The 27,272-nt window shown below is 37.8% G+C and overlaps 2 protein-coding genes and 2 long non-coding RNA genes across 6 annotated transcripts; 2 read left to right on the forward strand and 2 right to left on the reverse strand.

Annotated features, from left to right (window-relative positions):
- Nucleotides 1-1,798: 1,798 nt before the first annotated feature.
- Nucleotides 1,799-3,064, reverse strand: LOC148715695 (uncharacterized). Of its 3 annotated transcripts, none has more exons than XR_015995893.1 (3): nt 2,924-3,064; nt 2,557-2,717; nt 1,799-2,049 (listed from the first exon to the last, which is right to left on the reverse strand). It is a non-coding gene; the product is annotated as an uncharacterized LOC148715695 (long non-coding RNA). The 3 variants fall into 3 exon arrangements; XR_015995894.1 differs by having other exon boundaries at nt 2,151-2,717; XR_015995892.1 differs by having other exon boundaries at nt 1,799-2,717.
- A 19-nt stretch (nt 3,065-3,083) lies between these two features.
- On the forward strand, nt 3,084-9,854 carry LOC148715696 (uncharacterized). Its single transcript, XM_088746616.1, has 3 exons — nt 3,084-3,288; nt 6,698-6,806; nt 7,092-9,854. Exons 1-3 carry the CDS (start codon nt 3,084-3,086, stop codon nt 7,201-7,203), a joined length of 426 nt encoding a protein of 141 aa, XP_088602742.1. The 3' UTR covers nt 7,204-9,854.
- A 689-nt stretch (nt 9,855-10,543) lies between these two features.
- Nucleotides 10,544-20,251, reverse strand: LOC148715697 (uncharacterized). Its single transcript, XM_088746614.1, has 7 exons — nt 19,875-20,251; nt 19,083-19,121; nt 18,323-18,412; nt 16,859-16,923; nt 15,140-15,160; nt 13,391-14,131; nt 10,544-12,706 (listed from the first exon to the last, which is right to left on the reverse strand). The coding sequence occupies exons 1-7, from the start codon at nt 19,906-19,908 to the stop codon at nt 12,488-12,490; spliced, it is 1,209 nt and encodes a 402-aa protein (XP_088602740.1). The 5' UTR covers nt 19,909-20,251; the 3' UTR covers nt 10,544-12,487.
- Nucleotides 16,009-26,786, forward strand: LOC148715698 (uncharacterized). The gene is made up of 2 exons (XR_015995895.1): nt 16,009-16,614; nt 25,623-26,786. It is a non-coding gene; the product is annotated as an uncharacterized LOC148715698 (long non-coding RNA).
- Nucleotides 26,787-27,272: the final 486 nt, after the last annotated feature.

Below are 27,272 nucleotides of genomic sequence, written 5' to 3' on the forward strand. Positions count from 1 at the left end.
ATTTAATAGGTTGAAAAGTAAGGTTGCGGAAGGTGTATGTGATGTTTTTGGGCAGTTTCTGGGCTTTTAATTAGATCAATCAGAGAGGCATTTTGTCGGCACGTGTTAAGTAAATTTTTGTTTGAAGTGGATATCTGCTGCTATGTGCCTGTGTGGGTTTCCCATGAAAAAAGTGAAGCAGGAAAATGTGTTGGAAAACAATAGTAGGGTGAGTTCTTGAGACAACTTTTCTTGTCATATTTCCCTCTGTAACTTAGACGGAAGCACCCTAGTCTTAATATGGTTGTGTGGTGTGAAAGGAAGTCACATTGATTGATTTTCCAAATGCAAAAGGATGTACAATCGAGTTCAATTCGATTACTCTTTAATGGTTTTTGGTGTGATCGATGTAGATGATCTTTTTTGTGAATGATACAGGAGGCCAGTCGAAGAGCACATGAATTGGAAAGCAATTTAATAATGTCACTGCTATCTGTATCTGCTATCACCGCCGCCTGGTTAGCTCAATTGGGAGAGCACCGGACTGCCGTGCGGGAGGTCGAGAGTTCAATACCGGCCGGACCAACACTCAGGGTCTTAAAAAAAATTAACTGAGAAGAATATGCTTCCTTTCTCAACATCAAGAAATGGTTAGATATTCTAGTCTTCTCGGATAGGGACGAATAAATGGAGGTCCCGTCTCCTGCAGGGTTAGGGGTAGGAGACGTTAATTTCCCACGCACGAGATTACTGTGTGATGGATGTCCTCCCCTGGGGTGGGATGGGTGGGAAAAGGTGAGGTCGTTACATGGACTAAAGCGGCTGCCAGTGGCGCCTGATTATGCTGACGTCCGATCTCAACCTTAGTAAAAATTATTGTAAGCGCATTGAGATTCTTAAATGCGTATTAAGAACGTTCATTATTATTATTATTATTATTATTATTATCTCAAGAAATTGAGTACATTTGTAGTACTTACTTTCCTTTGAGTGGTTTAGAGCTTAAACTGCTAGTGCAATGTATTTGCAATTTCAGCTAAAAGTAAAAGTTCACAGAAGTTTCGGTTTTGGTTGAAAAGTTTTTTTAAGAAATCACAACTGAATAAATTATTTTCCTGATAAAAAATATATTTTGACTTCATCCATCCTTCTTACACCCCAAAAACATAACCCTCAACAGATGAGAATTGCACCATAACTAGAGGCGAGTACAAAAAAAGAAAGACCACCCTGTAGCCTAAATGTGAATAAAATCAAACAACATTTTGAGTTTCCAGTTGTAATAATAATAGTTAAATGAATCAATTATTTTCCAAATAAAAATTATATTTGACTTCATCCATCCTTCTTACAGCGCAAACACATCACATACACCTTTTGCAACCCCTATAAGTTACGGGAGTTGTCTGACAATTTCTTAAGAACCTGCAGAGCTGATAGTACCAGTGAGGACAAAAACCGAACTTTTTCCCAAGGCTTGTATCCCCTGGAAACAAGACTGACTAAAGTCAGATTAAAATAACGAGGAGAGTTTTGTTTTATTATGAAAATGGATCATTTACAGCTATTAGATTTTAGAGAAATAAGACTGAAGTCAAAAGGAGACTTTGATACGCCATTTAAAGTGGTAACGAACACCAACCTGGCTGCTATTTAAAGAAATTTATAGACATTTGCCAGGGAGTTTAGCTTTGACAATTTTACAGGAGACAAATCATGTATGAATAACTCAAGAAATTTATTAGTTCTCATGCTGGAAGCTTAAACACTCATAAGGAATATGACTGATCACTCCTCAAATTCATTTTCAATGAAATGGAGACAAAACTTCTGAAAATTTTATTGGTAATTTTATTGGTAATTTTACCAATTTTACAAATAAAGTAGACATAACTCTTATATAGCATATCAGTCTAAGCAAGTTGTTTACAGGGAACAAAAGACTAATAATTTAACCCAGTAGTAAGCTTCTGGGAATAATGACAAATTCTTGAATAACAGCTTGCCACAGTAAATGTCACTGCCAACCATTCTGTGTATACTACCAATTATTGGGTCACTTCATATTACCTTAAACAGAAGAGAACATAAAAGTTAATTCATAGCATCAATGTTAAGAAATAAGAATTTCATGATCACGACACATACAGCAAAGTGAAATATAACTCAACTGGTTTGAAATACATAGTGCACTTCGACTCAACATTCATTTCGCAAGGCAAAGCATTCTACTGAAATGAACAGGACAGAATACAGCTGACGCCATTCGTTTCGAATAACACATGAACATGAAGAAAACGGCACCAGTTTTACTCATGAGACAAAGTCCACGCATTTTTTTGAGGTCAATGGACTAGTTAGACCGAAAGCTAGATAAATAAACAATTAACTGACAATAGTGAGGGACTTGGGGGCCAAGTGATAAATAAGTTTTACCAAAGTTTTTCCTCTAGTTAGCACATGAAGCTGGAAAAGGCAATAGTAAAAATTACGACAAAAACACAGTAAAAAAATAAGCCAAAACCGGAGTTGATTTAGGTAAGACCATAACAATTGTTAAGACACATGCCTACCTACCATGTACAACAGACTAGGAGAGCAAAAAGGCCAAAGACGGTTTTGGATCATGACTTAGAAAATCCGCCAAAACCTCCCAAAAAATAATTCACTGAGGGTTGTAGTAAGAGCAACTTACTCCTGAAGCTGGAACATTTTTTAAAGCCTTGTGTCCTATATGACTGTATAGAGAACGAAAAGACGATGTTATTAAAGTGATTTGATGCTTGGGGGCCACCTCAAACTTAACGCAATTTTACTTCGAAGTTGAAGTAAAATAAGATCAAAATCTAAATTTCCATCTTTCCTCGGATCAAATATCTCACCATCGTCTCCACATACAGCTTTGTGATTAAAATAAATATAACATCAACATCTTAAGACTAACCTTCAAGGTTTGTTGTCTCATGTGTACATTTTTATCTTCATTAAATCAAATCTCAAACTTCAAGTTTTTGGTTTTTTTTCGCGTTTTGTTCGCACTTTGATCATTAAAATATCCTCAACTGAAGAGCCAGCAAACACCACGAGTATCCACAGAGTTAGAAATGTTGGTGAACTTGTCATACTCCTTCATCCATCTTCAAAAAATATTACAAAAAGGTGGCGATCGTCCAGTTGAAACCTCGCAGAAACGCGTTGAAAACTTTTCAAATGGCACCGAACGCGAAAAACGAATTCCACTGGCACATGTTCAGACAAAATGCCTCTCTGTTGAGGGTGACGCTATATCGAAGGCGATTGTCGTTGAGGGTAAGAGTAAACAGTAATCTTGGTCAGCGGGGAAATTATGAAACCCGCGAAACCCCGCGAAAGGATGGCATTTAAAAACTGAAGACAGTTTTTGAGTTATTTTTTAAAAAAAAATAACTATATGTTAGCGTATAGATTGGTGTATAGTGGTGTAGTGTAATCTGATCAGCACAATTTGGTGTATCTCTAAGCAATCTGATTGGCGCATCTTTTTTTTGGTGTATCTCAACGCAATGTGATTGGCCCAATTTTTTGGTGTATCACAAACCAATCAGATTGTACTATTTTTCGATGTCGCACCAATCAGAGCGTTCTTGCTAACTTGTGGTTTGACAGGTCTTCAAATTTCAGCGAATCAACGCTTGAGTCGGAGAGAGCGGTTCGCGAATTAAGGAAAGGTATCAGTCGTGTTGGGAAAGTGGTGGAGTCGTGATCGTTGTACGACTATGCTTATTCTTCCTTCTGAAGGAGACTGAGTGGAACATGAGAAAAATTTTGAATCAAATATTACTTCAGATGTTGATAGGAACAACTTCAGGATATTTCATTGCTATATATCACTTAATCAGCGATTCCAATTTTGAATTTCGCTCAGGGAACGAAGTAAGATGACATCTACAAGAGTTGTAAGACCATCTATTCAGTGTAATGGCTCATGTCTTTCGTGAGGATTTTATCGCTATGATCTGTCTGGATTTGAAAGGTCGTCAGGGAACTTTTTCTACCGATTAGCGAGTTAAAACATGCATGTTTTGTGTACCGCTCCTTCACTTACGACGCATACATCGTCAGCTGGAGGCCTAACACGAATTAGCGCTATAGCGTGTTGTTTCGGAAAGGCTAGTTTTACTGACTCTGGTAAATCTTGCGCAAGATATTTGCGTAAATCATATTTGATTGATAATCTTGTTTTTTTTGCCATATGGTTGCTCTTTTAGCAACGGTTGAAACGACCACCAAGTTACATTTACTTTCTGCGTCGACTGCCATGTTACATATCCGTTTCTTTGCTTCTTAAAGTCCTCCATGAATTAAATATTGTTTAAACGATACTTTCCCGTTACAATTGCGTGTTACTTTTTACTCGCCAGTATGGATTAGATTTTTTTTTTAGACGAAATGCCATTTTTCAGTAAACAACACAAATTTTATGACATAAATCTACCTCAATGAAAAATATTTCACAAGGGACAGAATGATACGGTCGGTTAATTTTCCACGCAACTCTCACGTGCTTAGACGTTTTCTACCAATAAAATTCGCTTATAGCTAACCTGGACTTTACCCCATTGCGTGTCAATTTCCTGTAAACAACCTGCATTTTATCACGTATTTCGCACGCAAAGGGCAAAGTCCAGATAGGCAAAAACCAATCAAGTAGCCCACCTTATTATCCTTTGAAGAATGATACTTTCTCTTGGTTCAATCGACTTTCACTTGTTCGAAGAACGGAGACCGGAAAATATCTTTGTCCAGAGGCTGTAAGAGATAAAATAGAGCTTTCCACTGCAAAATTATATGGAAGAGTATTTTGAGGCAACCATCTGTTACTGAACAAGAAGCTACACGGAGCCTATATTTGGGCCGGATTTGTGGATCAGCGGATTGAATTGAATTGGTTCGAATTGAAGGCTTTGCTGTTTTAGCAAAATCGCTGTCGAGTGCGTTTCATGGTTAGTTAACATGGAAAGTTATGGAGGCTAAGACTTCGGAACAAGTTGATGCCATCCATGAAAATTTGGAATAACTAAAATCGCCAGAGGAAAGGCGGTATCACTCAATAAAAAGTTGTATTTGAACGCTATGACTTTATTTACAAGGATTTCTCTTGCTTACATCTAATAACAAACTTTTGAATTTTTTTTTGCCTCGGAACGATATATCACAGAAGGCATTTTATAGACCTCAAGTTTTTTGACTGATTGAAATTAAAGGTATGTGGCAGTAACTTCCACAAGTTTTTTTTTTTTGGTGAGAAAAGTACAATTGTTTTGTTCGCAATATTTATTTACGGATGGTTTCAATCGCCAACGTTTACTTAAGATGGTTGTATTACTGTTCCCAAGGGTTGTTGTTTTCATCAGTACGTTAACAATAGTAGTGATTCACAGTATTAGGCTTGTACTATAAATAAATATATTTAAGTTCACTCGAAAGATGAGTATAAACTGTAACAAGCTTATCGTTGATGCGCGGCCAGTACTTTAAATCTGACTGACACTCAATGCCAAAACTCAACCTCGTTTCCTGAATATGCCACCACATTACTTAACGCCAATTAAAAACTGCGCGCTATTGTGCATTTTCTTGTACAGGAAAAACCAAACAGAACTTCTGATTCTGGCCCTTAATGGTCAGAATAATAACTAGGACTTTGTCTCTGACGAAGGAACGGCAATAAGCACAATTTTAACCTACTAGCAGGTTGTTGTGTAGTCTCGTCATGAGAGATAGCGTTGCGTGACAAGTTCAAATTGGGGCTGTGGAGGGGATCGCAGGAAGTGTTGTTCCAATGCAGTTTATTTTTGCCAACAATTATTCAGACACCAGCATCAGTTATATAGTGTCCCATTTCAACCTACGCATCCAAAAAAATAACTCCTGCATGCGTAGCATGCCTATGTTTGACCAAGACACTAGAATGCGTAATCGTGGCGGCGACTCTATGAATTTGAATATATGAAAATCATCTATGTGTACTGCGGTTTCATGAAATGTATGAAAGCGTTCCTCGCAGTAATAAACCCTACTTATCCAGTAGCGACTGACCCTGTTCTGCCAACAGAGGAGCGAACATGATAGGCATGCAATGTCTACTTTCAGTGCTTATACCAATTGAGCTAACCGCCTCCCGGTTAGCTCAATTGGTTAGAGCGCTGGACTGTTGTGCGGGAGGTCGAGGTCGATGGTTCGAGCCCCGGCCGGACCAACACTCCAGGTCTTAAAATAACTGAGGAGAATGCGCTACCTTTCTATAATATCAAGAAATGGATGGACATTCTAGTCTTCTCGGATAAGGAGGAATAAACCGTAGGTCCCGTCTCCTGCATCTATTAATTAGTTAATTTGGTTAGGCAGGGGACGTTAAAGAACCCACTCACGAGATTACTGTGATGTTGTCTGGCCTGTTTACTGGGACTTGGGGGAAGTGGGCATCTTCAAATAAGTTTCCTTCGATTGTTTGTAAACTGCTGATGCAGTCCGGCCAAAGTCCCCCGAAAAGTGTTGTGATGCGCATTTGATCATATCCACATGTTAATTTGCGCAATATAAATATATAATTATTATTAATTATTATTATTATTATAACAAGTGTAAAATTATAAAGTCGTACGTGAAAAAAGCCGTTCCTTCAATTTAAAACGGCAGTCACTTTGAGAATGACATTTGCCTGCCATTATATTTGTAGTGAGGTCGCTGACGCCAAAACGGGCTGGCTTTCTCAATCACGGCCTCGCATCAAGCCGGTGCACTTTAAACAGAAGGATGGGTACAACTGTGGAATTCACATTTTTCTCGTAAGTAGCTAACTCACTATGCACCCACACGCGACATTTAGTTTTTAAGTTTAATACAGAAGTCACTATTCTCATTAAATCATGAGGTGTTAAGGTACGAAATATTTACCCTCACAAGGTAATTAGCATTACCGTTCGACAGGCTAACCGCTGGAAGAAGTGCATTCGATCAAATATACCTTAATAACCGATGGTTTCTACCTCAAAAGGAATTTAATGGAGTATTGCATATTATTCACTCATTTTTCCCAATGACTGATTGTTATTTTCGATCGTTTCTTTCAGCTTGCAAGATGTTTGTGCGAAGAATCCTCTATGGATGCAGCTGAGTTTCGACATAGCAACCGATCGAACGTGCACGAATAAAGTCTATGGTGTTTGGCTGTTGTTACGATGACATCCACGAAAAAGTAACCTTAGTCACAGCTTGTTTCCAACCTACATATCCTTTAATCTTGCTAAGCATCGCGGGTTTGATCCTTACATAGAGTAAAGAGTCAAAGTAAAAGACCTCACCCAATAAAAAAGAAGACATGTTTAAGTGAATGATAATGAAATATGTGTTCCGTCCGCTGTAGGGGAAACATCAACGTCTGCATAGTGTTGCACGACAACGATGGAGGAGATTGGCTGGGAGGCGATAGTTGTGGCCAGTACCTCCTCGCAAGTTAAAAGTGGATTTCTCATACCCTCTCTCTGCCCTTGTTAATTTCACAACGTCGTTGCGGATTAGCGACATAAATTGATAGAGAATATTCTTTACAGGCTAGGCTGTGAACAATTCCTGAAATTCTCGTTATTTCACGAATCATTTGACGTTTTAGTGTTGACAAGTTTTTCGTATTACGTAAGTAAAAGTTGACTCAAGGCGGCGGGGAGAATTTCTCTCAAAATTTCTTCCCTAAGAGTCAAAGCTACCGTCCAAAATTCAAACTTCACTGTTAGGTTTATTGGCGCACTGATAACCTTGTAAATAGCTCAAACATGGTGAAAAAAATTCTTATTAGTTTTTGTATATCTTTATCCGTTGTTGATATACGATCTTACACATTTCGGGTTTAAACTTTTCGTGGGGAATAAGTGCAACAGCTTACATGACGTATTTCAAATTTAACCGCTGTGCTATAAACTTGTGTGTTCGACCCTCGACGAACGCCTTCGATATAGCGTCACCCCTCTGTTGAGGTAGGCAGGAAAAATGATCCAGGATATATGTGGCCAGCGGTGAGTTAAATCGCAACAGGAGAGAGAGAGGACGGATAGAAGCAACTACGCATGCGCAGCATTGGTTCCTTGGAAGCGGCCGCAGTGGACAGCTGTTTCGCTCTTATTTGTACTCGTCAGCACCGCGTAGTCAACCTCTCATGGAAGACACAAGTCTTTTGTACCGAGAGGTCAGAACTTACATGGTGGGCTAAAGCATTTTAAAACCCAGCCACCACATTACAAATGTGGGACCTGCTGCGATGTAAGTATGACGTAGTAAAAACAAAATTCTCTTCAACAGTACATCGAGAGATATTGGTTGCATCCCATCTCGGTCATCAATGGATACCTAGGGACCCAATAAGGGAATCCTTGTTTACAATATTTGCCTCAGTAGCATAAGCAATTCAGTTTCTGATGGAGCTAAAATTAAAACAGTGCTAAATATCGAAAGGTAAAAGTACGATTAACTCGGCCAATGAATACGAGCCTGATATATTGAATACTTTTTGTGCAACACGGGTTTAAAAACTCAAAATTTTACATAGAATGTATGAGCTTATTGGCGCTTTTGCCACCTAGAAATTTTGCAGTTTTTGATGGACGATTTCTCCTTGAATATTACACCCAAACAGCTAAAACTTTCACCATGTACTAAGGTTTTCTAGCTCTTTAGCTGCCTGAAGTCAATTTGTATCTAACATGCTTCCTTCTTTACGCAAAGCCGTATGCAAATGAGCAAAAATGTAAACAATGACGTCAGCATGAATCCGCCTATAGCTTCTATTGAGATACAATGAAACATATGAAGTTCATATATTTTGTACTGCGGTATTAGATACATATGATGCACGACCCTCGCAGTAGATAGCGCTATTTAAGCAATAGCGAAAATCAGACCTGAAAAAAAAAAAAAAAAAAAAAATCAGGCCTGTACGGGATTCGAACCACTGACCTCTGCGATACTAGTGCAGAGCTCTACCAATTGAGCTGACAAGCCAACTGGGAGCAGGCCGTTAAGTTGATTCGTAGTAAACCCGTGAAAGTGATAATGAGATACAATGAAATATATGAAGTTCACATATTTTGTACTGCGGTCAGTGGTTCGAATCCCGTACAGGCCTGATTTTTTTCAGGTCTGATTTTCGCTATTGCTTAAATAGCGCTATCTACTGCGAGGGTCGTGCATCATATATAGCTTCTATTATTTGGAGAGAGGACGGCAAAAGGTGATCACGTGACGCGCGTGACAACCTGATTCGTGAGCAGTTTGACGTATTTCCGGTTTGGGACATGTATGAGACCTGGTCCAGGTTTGGTCAGACCCTAGTTAGGTACCATGCTATTTCATTTTTTATATGTGCCCAAAAAAGGAAGCAAAACTGCAAGTTCATCTACCTTGAACCTTCAACTCCTATGAGTGAACAAGACGGAATTTCTCCTTACAATATCAATACAATATCAAAACAGACAAGTGATGAGAATAGAGTAAAAAATATCAATTAGTGGATTATGAGTTGATCCAGTACCAAATTATCTGCACTAACATCAGAAGAATTGTATGGCAGCTGGCAGTAAGGAGAATTTCGAATGAGATCTCGAGAATGAAAGGGTTAGCTGATTTACTTCTGGTGAACAAGACATTTCTTAAAAGTTGAGCCAATCACTGAATGTGTTGTGTTCTTACAGTCTGATGGAATTTAGATAAGTTATGCCAAGGGTATTATCGCGTAGTATTAGGCAAGCACTTCTCCGTCTTCCTTCGCTTGTGTCCGCAAAATATGCTCACTCCATAAGCTAGTCCAGTCAATTTTTTTGAAAATTAAAACGAACGTTCTTACAGTCTGACTCATGTTTGATGGGTTTTTTAGCCAGGGTGCACTGGGTAAACACTTATGCGTCATCTGTATGGGGTCCTGAAAAATCTAGAAACTTATGGATTAACAGCTAGAATACCCAGTCCAATTAGGAAAAGAGAAGCATCTATTCACCAAATATCCTAGTTACATTGATTCCATCATAGAATTGCGAAACCAACTGTTTCTTTCCAGACGCAAGAGTAGATTCTGTTTGGAAAAGCTTCAGAAGGTGATAGAATGTCACCGAGATGTTGCCAAGTAGCCTGCTCCCCTCTGCAAATCACCGCTGAATCTAAAGGAAATGCAGGACCGTTACAGTTTGGCATTACCACCGTCATCGAAGATGTCAGAACGAAGTTTAGGTCAACAGTGGACTGACTTGGGGGCTCCGACTTGTGACTTTTCACAATCTACCATGTATTCTAAACCTTCTTCGTAGCGCCTCAGTAAAAAGCTGTAATGTCAAACCACTTCTGGCTGATGAACATGAAAACTGTTGTCTTTTCAGTTTGGGATATGCAAAACTTGATGACGTCCGGCACTTGAAATGGGTTGGTATTGAAGACCATCTCACTCATATGTCTTGTTCTGAATACGGAAGATTTAAATTCGGACTTACGCAACACAGACCGATTGATCAAGATCATAAAAGTGTATTGAAAATAACCAACATGAGGTACATTATAACCTTTAATGTCTTGGGACTTGACATGTACAGTGGTTTCTTTTTACATAAAATCTAATCTATGTGTCTTTTTAGAGATACCTTTAACTCTCTTCACATTCTAGATATCTGTTTATTTATTTGAATTGTACTATTTCATTTTTTACCTACTTGTTTTAAGGAAAAATACAGCAACTACACGTTAAAAAATCTATTTTGATTTTTTTAAGTTGTAATACTCATTTTTGTAATTAGAATAAGAACAACAAACATATGAAATACATATATATGAACTGCGGTTATGAAACGTATATGTGCACGATCCTTCGCAGTAAAGCACTATTTAAGCATTTTCACTATTGCTTAAATGGTGCTTTACTGCGAAGGATCGTGCACATATACGTAGAATAAGAACGTCAGTAAATTTTGAGCTTAATCAAATAGGGAGAGATGTTTTTCTTCTTCTCAAGCCAAAACGTGGGGCAAGGAAAAAAATCCGAGTACTTTCCCATCGAATCACAAACCTTCGGATTCTGCGCTCTGATCCTCTATCACTAAGCCACAGAGATTCAATGGTGAGCAAGGCCCATTACCAAGTTTATACATGACACACGTCCTGCACAGTGCTAAGATCCTTTGTTGATTCTAGCAGTATGCTGGCTGCGTTTTATGTATGAACCTCGTTTCTGTCCTAATCAGTCTCAAAATTTTCTGATTATCCTCAATTCACACCTAAAAAAAATCTATTGAAATATTTGTTAATAAAAAATACATTTTTTTCCAATGCTCGATTGCGGCATTCTGGATTAATTTCTCCCTATAAAGTAGAGCGCATTTCGATTGAGTGTTATGAAACCAAATTCCACGTGATCGCAGTGGCCAATCAGAAGAAAGACAAACACCACAAGGGGCCAATGGGAACTCAGAGTAGAAATAACCTAACGGCTTGAAGCGCAGGAAAACGCGAGTTGCTTTTGGTCCCGGTCTTGCATCTGATTGGCCGAGAGGATCTTGCTAGTCTTTAAGACCAATCACAGAGCAAGAAAAAACGAAACGAATGAAGTCCCAAATATCTCTTGACAGTCAATCTAATACTTGCACTATACTTGCGAGAGGGTCAACGATCGCTTCTGAAGCCTTGTTTGATCGTGCTCAGCATATTAAATCTACACTGAACTTGATTTTTGAGTAATGTAAGCACTCCAATTCAGTGAAACTAAAATTCATCAAAAGGCAATGTTAAAAAACCTTAAAAAGATTGAATATCCGCTGTAAAAGAAAAACTAAAACAAGTTCGTTCGATGATGTAAAGAACATCAATTCTATATTGTGTGATTCTCCTGGAGAATAAGTAAATTTTGAAAACAGACACAAGAAATGCTTTTCCTATTTTTTAACTTTTAACAAGTTACCAAATATCGAATACCTCTTACACCATTAACGTTCTTCGAGCACTAACGATGTGCTAATCTTGGCGTCTCCTTGTACTACATTTTTTTGCTTGGTTTTTACGGTTTTGGGGTTCTTTTTAATAGTTTCCATTAATCCGGGCCGATTTGTCCAAAGTTGGGTAATGATAACCTTGGGTTAGTGTTATAATTAAATTCATATCTAAAAGCTTAAAAAGCAAATTCAATTCAATTAATTCTGTGTCTGATTTGATGATTGGGTCTTCTTAAAAGAGTCGAGAAGTCATCCGCGAAAATGCCTTTGAAAGAAAGGAAAAGAAGCTCGGATTCAAATTTAACGGTAGGTTAGTTCTAATCGATGTTCGAACAATTGGGCATTGGTAGAGAGTTGAGTATAGTGATAAACTATTTTAGCAAGCAACCCGTTCGTTCTCAAACAGTATCATCATCTGCTGTTTCCATATTTCACGGAGTGGCTATTTACATAACAACTGGGTATCTTTAAGATATTCTTACTCCCTCGAGTCTGCAGGTCGGGTGACCTTAGTTTATAGCCACAATATCAGCCTTCCGTTGTCTGAGCTCGGCAACCACTCTTTGCATATCGGGCCGTTCGTCGGGGTTTGGTTGGATGCATTCTCTTATAAGTCGTCGTAGGAAGTCATCGACCACCTTTCCTAGTTGTCTTGAATGTTGTTGAGGAACTGGTAACTCTCTGATGCTCATCTCTAACACCACGAGTCCAAAACTATACACATCTGCCTAGAATATAAAGAGGGAAAATTGAGGGGCGCACTTATTCAAGGTGAGGGGCTTGTTAGGCATCAATTTTTTTTAATCATTTTATTTTATTAGCTTTGCCAACAATACATATAACCTATAACACAGCCGGATAAAATAAAATAGCAATAACAATAACGGGCAGGCAACCACAACAGCGATAGCCAATTACTGTGGTCCCAAAAGTATTAAAATGGTAAAACGATCACATCAATGATTAATAATTAAGAGCAACCTTAGAGGGTAACCTACGTGTAGCCGCCCCTGTCCCCTCGAGGAAAAACGGAAGGGGGGGGGAGGGTACGGCTACACTCAGGTTACCTAGAGGGTGGCCGCTTATTTGGGGGAGGCCGGTTTTTAGAGGCCGGACGCTTATTAGAGCATGGGTACTTATTCAAGGAAATGCGGTATGCCCATTACTGATACTGGCTTCGTAAAGCCAAAGTAAGATTTCTTGGCCTATTTTTTCCTTGATTACTGCGATCGCAATTCTGACTTGAAATAAGTCTGAGGAGAAACTTTCTTTCTTAATGTTTGCTGTCTCTGGGATCTCCTATAGAATAAGATCGCACAGAACGCCAATCTATTTCTCAAAGCAGACTTGGCTATTACACCAACAAAATGAAAACCAGCTTTGTAAAAGAAACCTGTGAATCATTCTCTTACTTTTGTTGTGTACTCTTGTGTTCGTGTCTCGGGAGCAGAGTACAAAGGTGTTCCTTGATTTGGTGTCATGATGTTGCGCATAAAATTTGCGGAACCAAAGTCAGAAACCTTGGCAATTCTTGCCATGGGCAGCCCTACTTCATAGACGAGCACGTTTTCGGATTTGATGTCTCGATGAAGAATTGGGTCTGGACTTACACTATGTAAGTAGAGGATTCCTTGCCCTACATCAAAGGCAACGGATAACACTTCAGCAAATGGCAATGTGCACTGTTGTATAATTTTTGCCAGGCTGCCACCATTAGCAAATTCCGTGACTATTAATGGGTCTCCACCTTCAGCTACCGCCGCCATAAATTGCACCAAATTCTTGTGTCGAAGCCGCGAAGCAAGTTCCATTTCTCGGTGAAAGAGAATGCGATTATGATCTGAGATGATGATGCGGTGAAGTTCCTTTACAGCAACCGGGGTACCGCGGAACCATCCTTTGAAAACTGTTCCCCAGGATCCCCTCCCTAGAATCTCGTTCTGGTCAACTTCTACCTCATGACGTTGAACGATCCAGCTGCGTCTCTCTGGCTGTTGGTGACGGGCATAGTTCTCTTTGGCTGCTCTTTCTATTTGTTGCAATTTTTCGTCAAACGCTTGGCCTTCACTTTCCTTTTCTGTCTGAACTTTTTGGATTATATATTCATACTCATGACAGGTGCGTTCCAGCTGTATTATTCTTTCATCTCTCTCCTGTAATGCAATCATTGTATTCATGTTGGAGCAGGTTTGAATCCAAAGCCCAGAGGGTTGTCAGCGTATAGTTACATAGTGTAGCAATCTCATAGCGCGTTACTTTGACGTATCATAATAGGGTGGCGCTAAACAGGAATGATACACATATAACTCTATACAGCCAGACATACCACTAAAGGGCCCCTTGTCACTACTATTTTGTCAGTGCACGCTTGTTTGGTTTATTTGGCCGGTAAACCAATAGAAAGTATGGTTTATTGTCGGTACCGTAGTACTTATGTTTATTCACAACTGATTTAACTTGACGAACGTCGAAAACTCGTACATTGGCCGCACGGCCTCGGCCAATGAATATAAGTGAAAGTAAAAGTGAAAGGTTTTCTGAAATTACAAACAAAAGAAGGCATTAAACTCCAAATACCTGCCTGAACAACAACAAAAAAACAAATATTAACTTACCGAACCGTTCGCTTTAGCCAAAGAAAGACACAATAACTCTTTTTAAACTCTCTTCAATAAAAAAAAAAAACTGAAAAACCCGAGCACATGGCGATTCAAGTTAAAAGTCATGTGACCAGCAAAATCTCTCAAGGTAGTCGGGAGTGACATTTATCACTCAAATTGTCTATGGCCCTTGACCAACGAGCGAGCAAGAATTTCTACAGTTAGTGTAAAAATATAAATCTAATATATAGATTTAGCCAAGCCTAAAAGCGGAGCTCCCAAGTTCGTAAGATTAACGATAACATAAAAGATGTGCATTTGCCAAGACTCGCCTGAGACACCCCTCCCTTCGTTTTGATAGTCTCCCCTACCCTACCCGTGCAATCTGAAGGCACGTACGTACGTACGCTCAGTCAGCCACGAGACAACCAAAGGAAAAGAGATTGACCATATTCCATGGGTATGAGGCTCTACCCCACGCTATAAATAAAGTGATTGAAAGATAGGCAAATTGTAACGCATTAACTAAAATCATATAAAATTCAAAATGCATTTACATACTTTTAATTGCTCTCGCAGCTCCTAAAAACACATTAAAAATATCAAACGAAGAATAATATATTAATAAACATGAAATAAGTAATACAGTTTATACATAATTTAGTGAGACATGTAATTCTAAGTAATAAACTGTAACTCTGACAAAAATCGTTTGAAATCGATGAAGTTGCTTCCAACACTTACATTCTTTTCATTACTCAGGCCCCGGTCCCGGTGGGTCCAGGAAATGCTTGCCTCTTTCGTTTGCTATTGTTGTATCAGGGTTTTTACATGACCTACTGCCGCTGACCAGTTGAGATGTGTACCCTTGAGATGTTTCCCGAGTATAATTTTAGAGACTTTGATACAAAGGGGAAGGGTAGGGGGGGGGGGGAGGGGGGACTAGGTCTGGAACCAACGATGGTCACATCTTGCAAAGCGATTAATTCACGGGCTTGTTAGCGGGCTCCGTTCGCCACGCGGGCCGCTCAAATCCTTAACGTGCGAAATTGGTCTTGAAAATAACTCCTACCGTTGATTTTCTACAACTATTTGAAAAATTTATCCTAGTCAAACTGCATATTAGGGATACGCTGTTTTCTCCTACCTGTTTGTTGATTTTGCTATAGCATAGTTATAGTTAGTAATGGCTATAGGTACACGAAAAAATTAGGATGTTGACAAATTGTCCACAAAATTTCCTTTTCATTTCATTTTTCGGTTTCAATCAAAGGCAGCATAATCAAGCTAATTTGACCCGTAAATTTTAGGGTTAAAAGTCCCTTTCAACGCCCTTGGTCTCTCGCGTGATCACTGCGGGAGACTAGTCTTTCCACCCACGCGCGAGCACGCACCATCATAGCGTGTTGCGCAGCCCCTATGTGCAGTGGCAAAATCGGGCATCGTCCTGAATATCGTTAAAAAGACTAACGGTTGAAGTCATGCATCTTTGGAGCGACCGATAAAAACTTCACGGAGAAATACAGCATCGCGATTACTTCATTTGCCTTTACTTAGAAAAGTAGATTAACAACACGATTGAGTACAAAATGTCCTCACGTACAGTAGTAACGCTATGTAACGCAATACACTAAACATAACAATTGTGGCGCAGTGCACTCTGGTTAAAAGCCAAAATGCATTCTGGTAAAAAGTGATGAATTCGTGATTATTCTTTTCCATCTGACCATGATGCCGCCAGCTTGATACGCTCGCTGCCCAGCAGAAACTAACGGTTGAAGTCATCTCATCAACCGATTAAAACTTCACAGAGAAATACAGCATCGCACTGTAAATAATGTACATGGTTATTGACAAATGCTCGACCTTTTTTTGTCAACGTTAATCATTATTTCGTGTGAATCAACCGACGTGACTGTTTAAAGCCAGCTCTAACAGAAGTATAGCACTGGATCGTTACAGCATCTAGGATTGCTCCAGTTCTCATGAAGGAAGGTCTGGAAATCACTATTTGGTTGAGATAAACACGATTAGAGGTATACGTTTATAGTTACTTCTGATCGATTTATTGTCAGAAAATGATCGACCGTCACATGCATTGCTCATGAGATAACATTCATTCAAAACCATGATTATCAAAGTATCCTAAAGCTTTTTTAATGGTACACCCCCTTGAGTGTTTAACGGCAGGCAAAATTGAAAGGGCAAAGAGGGATTGAAATTGGATCATCTCCCAAATTGTTTGTCAGAGACTAGGTCCTAATAATAATGTTCATGTACCTGTATTGTTGTATTATGGGGAGAGAGTACATGTTCCACTTCATCAAGCACTGATCTTACCTCACCTGCAAAGAAAACTATTACTAAGCCACAACAATACTTTTAGGTAATGGCATGAGGCTGAGTAAAATTAAGGATTTAAATACCATGTTTTCAGACATTTCAAAAAATAGTCAGAGGCCCACAGTTACATTGGCAATTGCTGCAACTTCCGAAAACACGAGTGATATCAATCCTTGATTTTACTAGGAAAAAAAGCAATTACTAGTTTTCAACACAAAGGGAAGTATCATTTCCTATCAAGGTAAAAAATGTTCACTGTTGGCATTTCAGTGTTCACTTAGTGTCAGTGAACTGGTTACATCAACAAATCAGCTGAAAAAAAAATTTAATTTTGGTATATCAATGCCAAAGCAAAGAAACCATCAATGATCAGGGCTTGACACTTATGGTAGCCAAATAGCCACAGACTAGCACAATTTAGTTTAGGCTAGTGGTTATTGATTTCCACTAGCCGGTTTGGCTAGTAAACAAACAGAAATTTTTGTAACATCTAAGTTGTAACCAGCCACTTGGCTAGTAAGTTGAAAAGTTAGTTTCAAGACCTGAATGAAGTTATAATACTTTAGGCAAAGTTAAGCCTTTTCTCAGTTTTGGTAATTGCCCAGGGTAATAAGCAAATTAAATTAATGGTCGTTAATGAAGTTAGTTCCCTCTATCTCAGCCAACCAGCATTTAGCAATTTTTCCCTCTATTTTATAGTGATAATGACTTAATTCCATTGGTTAGATTTGAGTAAAACTGTACACTACAATGTAGGAGTTTCAGTTGTTTACTGTTCTTGGTTGTAAGTATCATAAGCTGTCTGACTTTGTAAACATTTGTGGAAATTTTAAATGTGATAGCCTCTTCTATGGTTATAATTCCCATCTGTAAGGACTCAAAATATACCAAACACATTTATCACAATTCACTTAATGACAAGCAAACTTAACAAAATAAAGGAAAAGTAAATATATGCCTGTGGGCTGACTGTTGGTCATTTCTTAGCAAGAGGTTTACTGTGGTTCATGTACACGCCAACTATAGACCAAACAATGCTCAACTGACAGTTAGCATAATACACAATCAACTTTCCTATTCTAAATCGGTCACTTTATAGGTGACCCACAGTTAGTAAAAGGGAGCTGTCCATAATTTCATTTCCTTCTCATTCAAGTATGCACAATTATTTTGTTATTCTTTGATTTTTTACATACAAAAGAGCTGCATGAATTAGAAGTTTCAAATTTGCATACAGGTAAATTTATTATCGTGTCACAAGTTTCAGCAGATTGTTTTGAATTGATATGTATCTAATGTCTTTTTCTACTGTGTAACTTGTGAGAGGAAAATTACATAAGTAAATATATAAATAATTACGTACAGTTATCTTGAATCATTCAATTTAGATTTAAATCTAACCTGAGCCACTGAAACTGCCCTGTGATCTCATATCATCATCTCTGTTTATGTCAACACAGGCTAACTTTTTTGAAAGGTTTGTGAAGTCTTCTGAAAAATTGCAAAATGGAACAATAACAACAACAGTTTCTTTCCAAGAGTACAAAAGATACTGCTAATGGAAGAACTCTTCAGTTGAGGCTCAATTCCATTTATCACAATATATGTCAAATACAATTATAATGTGAAGTATAAAAACATTACTCTGAATTTGCTTCAGATCCATAAGTTTATATGTTGATTTCAGGTAATGCCACCGAAAAAAGTTTACTGAACTTTAAAGAAAAAAGAAAAAAAAGCTAATAGAAAACATTAACAACAGTTTAAAAGTTTCAAATGTAACTTATTTTCTCCTTTACCCAGTAACACCCAAGATCTGATTGTTAATTCTCCCCTCTGGTAGTTGCACAAGAATTTGGTGATCTGCCAAGGTAACAACTACTTGATAAGTTTGAGTATTCTTGCTACCTGTTTCCTGGATAAAGGTTGGATATTCAAGGGAGAAGTTACATGTTAATCACTTCTGGGAGTTTAAGGGTTGAATGCCCATTCAACATGGAAGTGACAGAGAAGGTAGTTCTATCGGTGCATAAATGTATTTCCCTTGGAAATACTGAAGTATTAAGAGAGTTTCAATAAGACTTCCCTTTGATTTATCAATATCATTGGAGTTTGATTTTTTTAAAATATAATTACACGGTCCACTTGTTACGGTGGTTACCTTTGTTCATGGTAGTTTGTTCCCCACTTGATGAAAACTCTGGAAAGTCGTACCAAAAAAAATATTAAATTTTCTAACTACTGATATTTCATAATAATTAGTGTGATAATACTTATAGTAAATTGTAAAATAGGTAACCTGCCCCTTTTCCCACTGCTAGAGCGTTTGTTGGTGGATAGTTCTTACTTCTTATAGATCAATAGATATATAGAAGTACAGGTAAAACAGTAGCATAGCGCTCCACGAAAGCAGTACGAGCTGGATCAGAACGATAAACGATCGCCTGTTCGATCGAATGGATACTCTAGTTCAGGACTCCTAACGCCTTGACTGAATCTATCGATTGACTCTTTTTATGTTGTCAACACTAGAAATGCAAAGTGCGGCAAGACTTAAGACACCCTCAGAGACCCAGGGGCTGTGATTCGATTTCAAGTTAGGGCGAAAGAGCTCTTTCGCCCTAACTTGAAGTCGACTCACAGCCCCTGGGTCTCCGAGGATGGACTTCAGACAAAATTAACATTTTGTCAACCGTGTCTTCTTTTCGATGAAAATCTGCACATCACATGTGAAACATGAGGGAGGATGATTTCGGTAGAAACTTTTTTTAAGTGTGTGGCCTCTTGAGAGTTTTCAATAGATTATTTTCGTTCCACCTTCCATGTGTGGATTACACGATCGGATACCCCCATTTTCCTAGTAATAATCAATCTGAATATCGAGTGAACTAAAGATTAACTGCACGGCTCTTTAAAATAAAATATCTGAACTCTTGGAATTACCTCCACTTACCGCGGAGAAAGGATATTTTTTTTACTCCAGCCATACTCCATACTCCTCCCCTCTACTATCTTTGTGCTAGAGTATAGGAAAGCTAACTCGAACGCACTGCTTGCGGACTTCAAAAGTGAATGAATGCAGCTGCCTCTCGATGCGGATTGGTCCTTTGGTCAGGAAGGGTCAATCAGCATCGAGACGTAGATGTCATGACTTCAGACTTTAAACGGTTGCGAGGGACATCACAATTTCCCGGACTAGGAGCCCCTTTCGCGCGCCTGTCGAATTCAGCTGCAATCGATCTCTTTGATTTACTCTTGGTTCAGTTCTTAGTTCCTCTCCTTTTCGTATAGCGGCTCACAGCTGTTATCATGGCTTCGAATCCACAAGAAGGTAAGAATGAGGTGGTTTTTTTCATGTTTATATGATTCCGTTATGAATATTCATAATAATTAACCGATAAAATACTTTGCATACTATAAGGAATTGTGAATTCAGGAACTTTGTGAACTACTTATAGCTAGCGTAAAATGAAAAGTGACGCAAACAACTCTCCGAGGTTTTCTATTATTGTTACTTCTGCTCTTCTCACATGAAAACGCCGTCGCGGCTTCCAAACGAAGGAGAGAACTGAGAAGAAGTGATTTTCTCGTTCATCGCTGCCACTGTCTAATGCTTATTGAGGCGGAATTCATTGTGGCCTACATACAAGATTTAGAAAACATCTTGAACCACTGCACCTTTTAAATTAAGCTTGAGCTTAAACATATAGCAGATCTTACATAAGCTTCAGGGTAGAAAAATTGACTTTAAAGGAAACTCACTGCAATGAAGCAAACATGGCCAATTCTTGATTTCTGTTTTGATTCCTTGTACATGTGCATCGACATGTTTATATGGCACCTTAAAGTTTATAACATTTCATTTGTGGAGCTATTCCATAAACTCCCCATCAAATGATTTCCAACATGAAGGGCAAATACTGTCGATCTGAGTTTTTGAGTAACATTAAAATTGAAATATGATTTTTTAATTTACTGAAAAATTTTTCTTTGTTTTATCAAAAATTGGTTTGACATTGCATTTATCATCTGTTGGATGCTTTATTTACGACCAGTTCGTAAGTATAGGTTAAATAAATGTAGAAATTTACAGGCTTGAGACCCCAGTATGTGTGCCTAAAGCTTGTCGGGGTGATGATGTTGATAACCAGTGACCTTCTGGTTAGAACCTCTAGCCCTCTTATTAGATTAGGCAGTTTTGGAGACTTACATGTTAACATTCTTTGGCTATGAACTTTAAAGGCTAATATAGTTTGAAATAATGACAGTTTTGTTTTGTAGTTCATTTCCCTTCTCTCATTTGATATTTGTGAATACCAATTACCAATTGAACAGATTGTCTTCAGTTTAATCTATTTTTGTTGAAGTATTATACCAGAACAACAGTTAACCACAGTTACATAATTGCCTTGGCTTTACTCTATTTAGTTTTAAAATCTCCTTCCCTGTCATTGACCTTTCTGTCATTTAGTTTAGCTTTGTAACAGAAGCCCCTTGTTATGGAATTCCTATTTACCTTACTTAGGGTGGTGGGATATTACAATAATAAATGTACTTATGGTATAATATTTTAATTTTACTGGGTTCAGCTTTAGAGTGGTGTTTTCCATACTTCAGTTAAAGGGTGGTTTAATATATTTAATGAAATTTTGTATTGTTTAGTTTCTGTTGGTTACCAGGTGTTTCAACTTTATGTCCATGCACATATAGCTACAGTACTGTACATTGATTTCAGTCAACAAAATTACAGTAACCATACCATTGCAGGGCACGAAAAAATTTTTAAACATCCACTTTCTCAGTGGGCAAGTAAATTTCAGTTTAAATTTTGATCACTCCAGACCATTGGCGAGGTTTTTAAATTATGTGTGTATCCATTATGAAACAATTGAATAACATATTTAAAAACCTAATGTTTTGGCAGCCATGCTGTTATCACACTCATATTGAACTTCATTTATATCTCATATTTTTAGCATTACATTATTAGTTTATCATGAAGTGCGAGATTTGGTGGCTGTAATGATTAGCGCATATAATGGTTGTGTTCTTGGGTAGGACGCAGTACCCTCACAATGTCCCTCACTGCCCATGTGTATAAATGGGTATAGACCGACCACTTTCATAAATGGCTGTGGGATTAATATTCTTTTGTTTAAATTTAAATCAGCCCTTCTGGCCTCGCTTGAGATAATGTATTCTTTTGAATTTTGTACTGGAGAATGACGCCAGTAGGGCTAATTTAAATTTAAACAAAAGAATATTAATCCGGCAGCCATTTATGAAAGTGGTCTATAGGCAAATGTAATTGTGAGGGTTGCCCTCTCTGATTGATAAGCATCCTATAAATACTCCTTGTCACTGCATGCTTCAGAAACTGTAGTTAAGTGCTGGCAGTAAAATGCCAAATGCTAGACTCCTTTAGACAATTATTTAGTACCTACATGTACCTATCTATAAAGAAAGAAACTAGAATGACAGGGATTGATGTGATCCAGTTATTTGATGATGAAAATATATATCTTATTAACCAAGCGCGAGGGCCGTACTGGGAGAATATTGGCTTGAGGTCTTGACAGTATGGACCGAGCGCAGCGAGGTCCGTACAAAAAAAGACCGAGGGCCGATATTCTTCCAGTACGGTCCCAAGCAAGCTTGGTTAATAAGAGATTTATTATACGACTAAAGTTCACAGGGATACAAGTGCGGTATCATTCAGCACCATTTGGGACAGTGCCCGGTCCAATACTTAGAGAATATTGGACCGGCAATAGAGCATTTTGATTGGTTAATTTTAGTTATTGGCCGTCTGACTGTCCTAGTCATGTAATAAAAGAGTATATTGCCTACCTGTAAGTCTTTTCAATTTCTTTTTCTTTAATTTTCAATGCTGCATGTGGACATTGCAGCACAGTACTTCTTACATGGATTACTAGTTCATGTCACTATAATAGACAACTTTTATACATTGTATTTCAAACTAGTGGTACAGTTTTTCTCAATTGTTTAAATTTGAAATTTAGTTGGGATTAGTTGCTGTTAGTACATGTTGGCATTTCAGTGGGTGAAGAAAGGCAATTAAGCTCAAAGAAAGGAAAACAGAAGGTATTACATAATCTAATGAGTGTATTTCACTTAAGTTCCCTTACCTCAAGTTGTGATTGTTTCCTTTGGTTGCAAATAATTGAGATTCCTGTTATATGTACCTCAAATAATTGTCTGTCAAAGTTTGTGCAGTCTTCTTAATCCAACAATAAATGATATATTTCTAATACAAGGCAGCTACTATACCAGAAAATTATTATTATTGTAATAATTGGCTCCCTTTGTGGTTCATATTTTTCTCTGGCTCTTCTTGACCAAAAAAATGAACCCCAATTAATTAAAAAAAAAAAAAAAAATCAGCAGTTCTTACAGATAAACTGAATTATTTCTACTTTGAAAGTCTATCATTGAGTCCAAACCCATACATTGTGATCAATGACATTGAAGGGTTGGTTTTTTTTATCTATAATAGCATGAATCTAAGTCAAACAAAATATGTGTACATAGATTTGTATACAGTACATACAGACCACATTATCACTGCCTTTAAATTGATTTGTTTGACTATTTATTTTACTAATCAGAAATGTGCTTCATGTGGTGGATTTAATGCAAATGTAAGTAAGGGGTGCAAAGGATGTGGCGCTGAAATCAAAATAAAAACCTTTGACTGAGAGAAGTTAAAAAACAAAAAAGAAGACACATCCAACACAGCAGCGTAAGATTCTTGAATACCGGGTAAGGATCGAAAATGAAGCATCCTGCATTTTGTGTAATATTATTAGAATAAAACAATTTATAATGATATATGTGAAATTAATATCCCCCCTGGCCAATCTGCACCCATGCATACCACCTGGGAAGAGAAATTGTAAATTGATAATTAGATACTGTATTTTGGTAACCCAACACTTCCAGATAACATCTATTACTGCCTAATGGAAGATGAGTCAAAAAATGAGGTACATAGGTGGGAGAGCCAGAAGCCAACCTTCTTTGAACAAAGGCTCTTTGATCTCCCTAGATTAGTCGGCCTCTGCTCGTAGGGTAGCGTGGACATCCACCAAAACCGTGATCAAAACCATCAACAGTACTTTTTGAATTTTATCTATGGCCAATGTTAGATCTTCAAGGAAGCAAAAGAATTATGTTTCACGAAATGTTAGTAGTTTACTTTGTGGCTGATTATTTCTAATAATGCACAAATGCTGACCAAACGTTCCTTCTGAAATCATAAGACATAAAATAAAATTAAATTGGTTTTGGTGGATGCTTCTCTCTCCATCCACCAAAATCACCATGACCTGCTACTGGAGTAAATAACCACAATTTATTTCTTTGTACATAGATATTTTTGCAAAGTTCTCAAGTCAGCACCTTTTATTATTGAAACCATAATCATCACATGGTGCTCAATGTAGAATACAAAAGGTTTTGGTGTGGCAATCAGGTACTCTTGAAATATGATAAGAGAGCGTTTTTAACTGATTTAACAGATATTTGCAACAAAATTCCATATCCAGAAATTTCCTCCTCTACTTCCTCTAAAATAATTACCTTTAAATACTACAAATTAGCAGATCAGTAATTGTTATCAAGGGTCTGAATATCATACAAATCTTTCACATTTATTTCAAATAACCTATTTCACATGGATGATTAATTATACACTCAAGATGTAGAATAGCTTACATTTTACAAATTATTTCCCCTTTTAAGTTTATGGATATACAGTGAAAAACCTTTGCCACTTTAGTAAATCAAATCATAACATACCATGTATTTTGTGATAATTGACCACAACATGGGACAGTTGTTGCTGAATGTTTTTTGTTTGTTTGTTTTTTTTTTTTTGCACACAACATCCGAAACAACGGAGGGGATAAATTTACACGGAAAATTATGTTAGTGGTTAAAATTAAATAACATTGGAAGATCAAATTAACTTTGTTACCCAAATTATCTTTGATTTCTTGCTTATGCCAGGCTCCTATAAATATTCTTTTATTCTAATGTTCTTTTGTGTAACATAACTTGAAAAATAAACACAGGGAAAGGAAAACACAAAGGATTAAACTTGAGGCTTAAGCAAAGTTTAATTTGAGCCATAGGTGATCCAAATACTTAACCCATTTGGTAAAGTTCATGTATATGTCAGCCAGCTCGTCACAAGTCTTTCCCCTCTCCTCCAAAAGTCTCTATAAACAAACTTTACTATGTGGTCCTGCTATAATGATACGTATATTACACCTCCTCAATTTCCTTCTCTCAAAACAAGGTAACTCAAAATTTAATAGTGCCGTAATGGACTTGATAAAACTCTAACTATAACTGGCTGCTACTCGTAACATTAATTTCTTGATATTTAAACCGAATTGTTTTGAAGTCTTAATATTCTGTGATCTTTACATTTTTGGCATTGCCATTTCCTCTTTGAGTTGATCGCCCACTCTTGTTTTCCCCCCTCTTCAGTGAGACGTACTTCCTCATCCAACTCATCTTTAACAACAACAACAACAAAAAGAAAGCGGTATGGTAAAATCAAGGGATGTCATGTCAAAGCGGGGCAAAGATCACAGACATACCATAAACAATACGCTATAACTAAGAACCCTAATGCTTCATTTGGCAGTGATCACCTTCTTTTCATTTTCAGACCAGACTGGAACCTCCATAGGCGTGTTTACTTGTTCTTAGTGGGGACAAAAGAAAAAGGAATCAGCGTTGTAAACTTTTCTCCACTCATCTGTTTTCATGTAGACATTTGCCGGGTCAATTCTTGACAAGCGGTTTTTAACCGTAGCTCGATACATGTGCGTGCGCAGGTCAGATGTCCTAGGGAAGTATCGTCGGTTTGTGTCTTGTGGTTGCTGATCATCTCGAAACAAGACCTCTTTCACAAAGATTTTCAAATGCCGTCTCATTTTATATATTTCTTTAACTCCCTCCGTCGATCCTATTGATGATATCCTCATCTCAAGGGGTTGAGATATTCCAGTGACCTATAGAAATAATAAACTCGGATTGTGAAAATGCACGCTATTTCAAGTGGGAACGCCCTAATAATGCACACCTATACGTTATTTACTCCTTTGCCATTTTTTGTACTGTGTGAATGTTTGAAATTGTACTTTAACAACAAAAAGGAAAACAAACTCATGGTGAAAAATTTACAGGCACTTTTATGTCACACTTTGACCGGCTTGCCCGCTGGGTACTTTTTTTTCATTGACCGTTGCATTAATTCGTGTTGAACACTAAGTTACCTCGCCAACAAAGTGATTTTGATGGTCTGCAATGAGTGGTAGTTCAATATAAATCCTTTTTTCGCACTTAGCGATCCCTTCTTCTAAAACTTTTCGCAAATTTCTAGACGCAGTTTCCCGTCTCTTTTGGCTGTCTTCTTGAATCTGAAAGACAAAAAATCATACATTTGAAGGAGAAAAATGGATGCCTTGTAACGGTAAACTGAATGCCTCTGATGCAGTGCACAAATGAGCTTTTCCCACTGCTTCAACTCAACTTTTCTGTCAGGTTTTAAAACTGATTCACGGCGTTTATGTGGATGAAAAAACAACTTGGTGCTGGCAGTGTGTTAGCTTTGTTTGACAACACTAACATCCCAGACAGAGAGAAAAAACATCAGGAAGCTCGAAGTGTCTCGACTAAGAACAGACCACCTTTCGTGAATTGTCGTTCCAGTCAGTAAGGTGACTGTGTAGCATGAATTTTGGACAGTGATACCGAATTCGTTGTCAATACATGAGTGGAACTACCTTGTGCTCTGCAAAAAATCAAATTTCTCGCAATTTTATCTGTGCTTTGCAGTCAAACTTCCGTGTGTCTTGAACGAGAAATCTTCTTTTCTTGAAAACAAAATCTTTGTGACCAGCCTTCTGTAGAAGATAAGTATATCAGCTAAGATGAGTGATTGTGTTTCTCAATCTAATTTTTGGAATGTGAAGAAACAGAAGTGTCATTGCGTGATGCCTTGAAAGATAAGGAGCCGACATACGACAGCTTGATAGAAATCAAAAAGCGTAGAATTGCGTTTATTTTCTCTTTTGTCAGCAGCATACGTCATTAAAGGTTTTTATAATTAGTAAGTTATAAACCATCTTCAATTTAGCCGAGGTTGAAGTGTTATCGCGTTTGTCGTAAAAGTATTCTGAGATCAATGTCATATGACCTAGTAATATGTGTATCTGACCTTCCGGGTTAGCAAGCCATAGGTGACAGTAGTAACACCACTGTCGCGGATGAGAAAAATACGTGTAAGTACGCATACAGTGCAATATTTCATTTA

Source organism: Stylophora pistillata, unplaced genomic scaffold (assembly GCF_964205215.1).
Source record: "Stylophora pistillata unplaced genomic scaffold, jaStyPist1.2 SCAFFOLD_1010, whole genome shotgun sequence".
NCBI classification, from domain to species: Eukaryota; Metazoa; Cnidaria; class Anthozoa; order Scleractinia; family Pocilloporidae; genus Stylophora; species Stylophora pistillata.